General features: G+C 58.0%; 1 protein-coding gene across 1 annotated transcript in view; it reads left to right on the top strand.

Moving 5' to 3' along the window:
* Positions 1–6,528, top strand: part of NOX5 (NADPH oxidase 5) — a 10,099-nt gene extending 3,571 nt beyond the window's left edge. Inside the window, exons 6-16 of the mRNA XM_026856239.1 lie at positions 187–362; positions 703–885; positions 1,609–1,741; positions 2,733–2,875; positions 3,189–3,200; positions 4,079–4,123; positions 4,643–4,761; positions 5,470–5,554; positions 5,734–5,833; positions 5,959–6,125; positions 6,397–6,528. Coding sequence (XP_026712040.1) covers positions 187–362; positions 703–885; positions 1,609–1,741; positions 2,733–2,875; positions 3,189–3,200; positions 4,079–4,123; positions 4,643–4,761; positions 5,470–5,554; positions 5,734–5,833; positions 5,959–6,125; positions 6,397–6,528 — 1,295 coding nt within the window. The remainder of the gene's footprint in view (positions 1–186; positions 363–702; positions 886–1,608; positions 1,742–2,732; positions 2,876–3,188; positions 3,201–4,078; positions 4,124–4,642; positions 4,762–5,469; positions 5,555–5,733; positions 5,834–5,958; positions 6,126–6,396) is intronic.
* The last annotated feature ends 596 nt before the right edge of the window (positions 6,529–7,124 follow it).

Below are 7,124 nucleotides of genomic sequence, written 5' to 3'. Positions count from 1 at the left end.
CACCCCCCCCTTGCCATGACACTGAGTCCAAAAATGGGCTCAGGAAAGGACAAATCCAAATGTTTTCCAAAATGTCCACTTTTTAGTTTAAAAAAAACAAGACGAGAGTTTGGTGAGTGCAGCAGAAATCTGGGTGCGCGCGGGTGGGTGCTGCAGGTGCCCCGCCGTGACAGTGCGTGTGCCCAGGCAGGATGGCGCGGCAGGATGGGTGCCACGGCCTCGCTGAGTACCTCCTGCGGGCCCGGCCCGGCGTGGGGGGCCTGGGAGGCACAGCCTCGCAGACCGGGCTGGCCCTCCAGGCCCTGCTGGCCACCATGCTGGCCTTCTCCAGCCCCTGCGTCCGACGGAGCGGCCACTTCGAGGTGGGTCCTGCCAGAGCAGGGTCACCCCAACGGTGCCAAATCTGCTCCGGTTTGGGGAGTGGGGGGAGCGAGGCGAGGGTCTGGCAGGGGGGTGCCCATCTGGGTGCTGCCCCATGGGTGGGGGAGAGCTTCTGAGCTGGTGTGGTGCCCCCCAATACCTCCCTTGGATACCCCCCACTCCTCAGATTTGCAGTTTTAGGGTTTCTGTGCTTTTCTCCACCATTTGGGTTGCCTTTGTCCGTGGGTATGCCCCAGCACGGCCTCGCCACAAAACACAGCTTGGCTCCACCAGTTTTGGTTCACACTGAGCTCCACCCTGGCAGTCCCTTTCTGCCCACAGGTCTTCTACTGGACCCACCTCTCCTACATCTTCATATGGACCCTCCTCATCCTCCATGGCCCCCACTTCTGGAAGTGGTTTGTGGTTCCTGGCTGCCTCTTTGTGATGGAGAAGGTGCTCGGCTTGGCTTGGCAGCGTGCGGGGGGGCTGCGCATCGTGGAGGTCAACCTGCTCCCCTCCAAGGTCAGCACCTGCTGGGGGGGCGGGTGTCTTTGTGCCCCTTCCCATCTCCCTCCTGATGCTCTCCTCTTCCGAGAGCCAGAGAAAAGATGCTCCAGTGCTCAGAAATACCTTTAATACCTGCAACGCATTTTGCAGTTTTGTGAAAAGCACTTTGCAATGTGATGGTGCCAGCTATAGGGCACAGGGGGAAAGGGGGACATGGAAGGGGGGGACGGCCCCAATGTGTCTGCACATCTGGAAGGGGGGTGCTCCCTCAGTCATGTGTGGGAGGGAGGGGACAATCAACAGCTTATATGGAAAAGATGCAGTTTTCGGTTGCTTTGGGCTGCACTGGTAAATGTTTGCAGCAAGAGGTGGCAGCATTTTAAAATTTTCAAGCCATAATTTAATTTCAAATTTTTGCCTATTTTTCAAGTAAAAAAAAAAATAAACTCATACAACAACTGGAGACAAAATGAAAAACACTTTGACTCTTAATTTCTCTGAAAAAAATATTGTTTGAGCCCAGCCCTGAATGTGATTTTTGTTTGGTAGTGAAGCTGGGCAGAAAATATGAGAATAAACCCCTCTCTCAGGTCAAAGCTGTAAGTCTATTTTGTCCTGGCTGTGCTCAAAAGGGGAGGCACAAACCTGGGCGCTCGTGGGCTGCAGGGAAACCACCCAGTGGAGACTGACTGGTGTGAGGTGCCTGCTGGCTGCTCCCAGCTTCTCCCTTTCCCCTAGGTGACTCACCTTGTGATTGAGAGGCCACAGTTTTTCCGCTACAAGCCCGGAGACTACATCTACCTGAACATCCCAGCCATCGCCAGCTACGAATGGCACCCCTTCACCATCAGCAGTGCCCCCGAGCAGCAAGGTGATGGCTGATCTGTCACTTGTTTTGCATCACTGGGGTGATGTCTTGCATTGCATGAGCCTTGTCAAGGCAGCTGGGTCCCCTCTAAGGGTCATGCAAAGAGGTGTCCATGCCCATGGAGCAGGGCAGTGTGTCTTCACAGAATCACAGAATCATCTTGGTTGGAAAAGCCCTTTAAGGTCATCCAGTCCAACCATTAACATAACACTGACCATTCTCAACTCCACCAGATCCCTCAGCGCTGGGTCAACCCGACTCTTCAACCCCTCCAGGGATGGGGACTCCCCCCCTGCCCTGGGCAGCCCATTCCAACGCCCAACAACCCCTTCTGCAAAGAAATACTTCCTAAGAGCCAGCCTGACCCTGCCCTGGCGCAGCTTGAGGCCATTCCCTCTTGTCCTGTCGCTTGTTCCTTGGTTCCAGAGACTCACCCCCCCTCTCTGCACCCTCCTTTCAGGGAGCTGTAGAGGGTGATGAGGTCTCCCCTCAGCCTCCTCTTCTCCAGACTAAATCTCCCCAGTTCCCTCAGCCGCTCCCCATCAGACCTGTGCTCCAGACCCTCCACCAGCTCCGTTGCCCTTCTCTGGACACGCTCGAGTCATTCAATGTCCTTTTTGTGGTGAGGGGCCCAAAACTGAACCCAGTAATCAAGGTGCAGCCTCACCAGTGCCGAGTACAGGGGTCAGATCCCTTCCCTGTCCCTGCTGGCCACAACACATGCCTCAACTCACCTACCTCCATCTCCACCAGCACATAAATTCTGTCTAAAATCATGTACTCAGATTATTTCAAGCAAGGCATGGGGACCAAACACTAACCAAATGCACTCTCCAGCCCCACAGGTGCCCAGGATTTGGGGATTTGGGCTTCACACAGCTATCAGAGCAAGCCCCGTGCTGGTGTGCTGCGGGTGCTGGAGCTGTGCGGTGCTGGGGCTGCGGAGTGGGTCCTGACGTAGGATACCTATCCACTGCTCTGCTTCACCCTGCAGAGACCTTCTGGCTGCACATCAGGTCGCTGGGCCAGTGGACCAACAAGCTATACGAATACTTCCAGCAGCCCGAATTGCCCAACCTGGAGCTGAAACCGCTCAGCAGGAGCCTGAGGAAGAAGAGGTGCCAGCACTGGGCGCAGGTTGGTGAGGACTGGGCTCAGGTTTTGGCGAGATGATGGCTTTGCCAAGCTGAGGACCCCCCTGCAATGTCCCCATGGAGTTCCTCAGGCTGATGGCCTCATCTGGCATGTGCAGACCACTCTGGCCAACTCCAAAACAGCCCAGAAGTGAGGCCAGGTCTGGGCTGGATGCTCTCTGCTGAGTGGCTCCCCCTGGGCTCACCCCGGCTTTCAGCTGGGTGCTGGGGTATCGCTCGTGGTGTGCGTTCCCTGTGAGGTGCTGGTGTGGCCTTGGGGGCTCTGCCGAGGCCATGTGGCCCTGAGGGATCATCAGGTGCCTGTGGGCGTACAACCAGCGATTCTTTGGCCTTTGGCTTCCAGGAGGGTCTCTGCAGCCAGGCATGCTTGGAGCAGGGGGCTGTGGCCACCGGCAGGGACGGAGCCGTTCAGCTGATGTCGTACAAAGCTGCTGGAGCTGCTGCCCCTGGAGAGGAGGACCCACCGGCGGGGGGGGTGAGCACCATCTCCCACCCTCACCCAGCATCCCTGAGCTCCCGAGGGCAGCAGGGTGGGGAGGGGGGAGTGTCTCTGCTCTCATCACCACAGCAATGGCCAGAGAACCAACATGAAAAAGGAGGGGAAGCGTCGCTTCCATCCCAAGTGGGCTAAAGCTCATAAAAAAAGCTCTTTAAAAAAAAAGAAACTTCTCAAATATAAATCATGGCAATGCCAGGATGCTAAGAGCCACAGTTAGTGGCTTTTATCCCCCAACATGAAAAGGTTTCAGGATATTGATTCTGTCTGGCTGGAGGAGCAGCCCTTGCAGATAATGAATTTACATGCACCGCTTTTAATGCGTTTCTCTCCCCGGCGCCCTTACCCTTTTATCTGTTCCCTGATGAGCAGAGGTTCCCCACGCCTGCTCCCACTATCCGGGTGGTCCTTGGAAACCTCTTATTCACTCCCCAGTTTGTGCTGGGATTTGGATAATTGCCTTTTTAATCAATACTCAAACTGATTATCAGGTGACACATTCCTGGAGTGTCCCACCAGAGGTGCGGGCACAGCGCTGGGCTTGGCTCAAGCAGTGTGTGTGCAGTCTGGATCAACCCAGCTGGAAAAAGTCACCCCAATACCAAACCTGGGGAACAAGCAGCTCCAGCATGAGCTGTCGGGGGGGTCAGGGCTGGGGAGGAGATGGTCGCTGCTCTCTTTACCTCACAGGTCTCTGCCAGCCTGGGGGCCACCCATCGGCTCTGCAGCATCAAGGTGAGGGACACATTGGGCCTTCTGCAGCTCCAGTGAGATGGACTGTGCTCGCCATCCCCGGGGGGTACCCACGTGTGTGCCCAGTCACCCCCATGTATGTCCCTGGCCGCCCCACATGTGTCTCTGGTTACCCCAGACATGTGCCTGGTCACTCCATGCATGTGCCCAGTTGCTGCATGCATGTCCCTGGCCACCCCAGCCATGTCCCCAGCCATGCCACATGTCCCCAGTCACCCCATGAGTGCACCTGGTCACTCCACATGTGTCCCCAGCCACCCTATGTGCACGGAGGGTCCTGATGGGGCTGACGCAAACCCCGTGCTGCCGGAGGCCGTCATGCTCCTGCCCACCCCATCCTCCTCTTCCTTTGCTCCCACAAAACTCCTACACCAGACCCCAATCTCTGCCCGGGCTCCGCAGCCCCCTTTGTGCACAAACCCTGCTCCTCTCCGCAGCCAAAGCGTTGTTTGAGTACCCCAGGGCTGCTGGATCTCTCTCCGAGTTTCTTGTCTCTCCTAGTGCTACATCGATGGCCCCTATGGGACCCCGACGCGGCAGATCTTCACCTCGGAGCACGCTGTGCTCATCGGCGCAGGCATCGGCATCACCCCCTTTGCCTCCATTTTGCAGAGCATCATGCACAGGTTGGTGCTGCTGCGGCAGTTCAGGCCGTGGCTGCGCCGGCGGAGCCCAAGACGAGCAGGGACGTGGCTTTAGGAGACACAAAACATGATGTCTGCCATGGTAGACACATCCTCAATGCCTCTAAGTTGTCTCTTCTCACTTCCAAGCTCGGGACTCGCAATGTACAGCCACAGCTGGGTGCTCCCGTGGTGTTCCCAGGGGGTTCTACTCCAAAACACCCAAGAAAGGGGCACGCCACCCTGATGGGAAGCACACAGCTATGCTATCAAAGGGTGGGAGGGTCTCGCAAGCCGGGTGGGCTTTGAGTTTTCATTTCCCTTTAGAGGAAGGTGTTGGTGTTTGGGGACACTGAGGTGTCCAGCTGCCCCCTGGCACGCATGCCGCTGGCCTCTTGCAGTTGGGCGTGTGGTTCGTCAGGAGGAATTTGGTTGCTCCTCTTGTTTTGCGGCTTGCAACGTGACAGAGGGGTGCACGTTGTAGGAGGTAGTTTGGCTGCCTCGGAGCGTGCAAACATCTTGCAGGCGTCCAGCTGCCTGCTCCCTGTCTGCTCAGCAGTACCTGCCTGCCTGCACTTGCTCCCACCCTGGGATGTTTTTCCAGAGCTGGGGGCCAAACAGGTGCTTGGGTTGGCCCTGCAAAGGTCTGCTGGGGTCCGAGGGCTGCAGGCAGTGGGGCAGGCAGGGCTGCGTCTGCCCACGCAGGTACCGTCAGAGAAAGCAGAGCTGCCCCAGCTGCCGCTACTCGTGGTGCGAGGACCTGCGGGACAAGGAGATGACACTCCGGAAGGTTGGAGAAGGTGGAGGGGGGCTGCAGGACCAAGATTTACCCTGGGGATGGGCTGCAGGCTCCTGGGGGGATGAGAGGGGAGAGCCTGCGATCATCCGTCCCCCTCTGGGAGGTCTGGGGAGGTGGGTGGCTGGATTTGGCCCCCAGCTCCAACACCGCGGCTGCTGTGGCCTTTCCAGGTTGATTTTATCTGGATAAACCGGGACCAGAAGCACTTTGAGTGGTTCATCAGCCTGTTAACCAAGCTGGAGATGGAGCAGGCTGAGCAGGAGCCAGAAGGTGAGCAGGGGGCACCCCCGTGACCCCCCCATTACCCCCTGGCAGAGCCTGACCTGACCCGAGTGGGCACAGTGAGGGGCTGGACCACTCCCCTGTCTGCAGCCGGGCTCCCCTTGAACCCCCAGGGCGGTTTTTGGAGATGCACATGTACATGACATCGGCCCTCAGCAAGAATGACATGAAGGCCATTGGGCTACAGATGGCCCTGGACCTGCTGGCCACCAAGGAGCAGAGGGACTCGATCACGGGGCTGCGGACCAGGACCCAGCCTGGCCGCCCTGACTGGAACAAGGTGAGGGCTTCCCCCCCTGCCCCAAATCACACATGCAAAGGGAACTGTGCTCCCTAAACCTGCTGTTTGCAGGGGGCCACAACCCATTTCAGAGCAGGAAGATGTGCTGGGATGTCCAGATCCAGAACAGCTTCTCTCTCCCGTGGGAAAGCAAGTGCTGTGGGGAACATGGGCAGGCTGATTTGTGGGCAGGGACCAGAGCAGGCAGGGATCTGACTGTTGCTGGGGTGGGAGCGGGCTGTGCCCCCCCTCCTCATCCCCTGTCCCCCAGGTATTCGGGAAGGTGGCGGAGGAGAAGAGAGGGAAAGTCCATGTCTTCTTCTGCGGTTCACCAGCGCTTGCCAAAGTCGTCAGGGTGCACTGTGAGCGCTTCGGCTTCCGCTTCTTCAAAGAAAATTTCTAAGCAGCAAGAAAATGCCCTCGCCCCACTGCCTGCCCTCCCCTCCAAACCCCCAGCCCTGGTGCGGGGTGATGAGCTCCGCTGGCTGCATCCTGCTGCACCCTCTCAGAGCTGGGGGGTGTGGGGGGATGCAGAGGGAGGGGAAGGGGCTGAGCTGGGCCGTGGGGCTTTGGGGTGGAGGGACATGGTCCGGGGGCGTCTGTGCAGGGGGTTTGAGGGGGAAGAACCAGCATCCCAGAGCACTCTGGGGTGGGGGCACGGGTACTGAACCATCTTTACAGTGTTTTGTTGGGTTTTTTTTGGGGGGGGGACACACACACAACACGGGACGAGAGGTCCTAAACCACGTTGGAGGGTTTTGGGGTGGGGGAACAGGTCCTCCCTCATCTTGCAGGGTTTTGGGGTGGGAGGATGGTTCCTGAACCACCTTGCAGGGTTTTGGGGTGGAGGGGCGAGTCCTCCCTCACCTTGAAGGTTTTTGGGGTGATGGGGAAGGGTCCTGAACCACCTTGTAGGGCTTTGGGATGAGTGGGACGGGTTTTGCATCACCCTCCAGGGCTTTTAGATGGGGGGACGGGTCCTGAACCACCTTGCAGGTT

The sequence above is a fragment of the Athene cunicularia genome (genome assembly GCF_003259725.1).
Source record: "Athene cunicularia isolate RWA chromosome 10 unlocalized genomic scaffold, athCun1 chr10_part1, whole genome shotgun sequence".
Taxonomy (NCBI): domain Eukaryota; kingdom Metazoa; phylum Chordata; class Aves; order Strigiformes; family Strigidae; genus Athene; species Athene cunicularia.
This window is presented reverse-complemented; position numbering and strand designations above follow the sequence as displayed.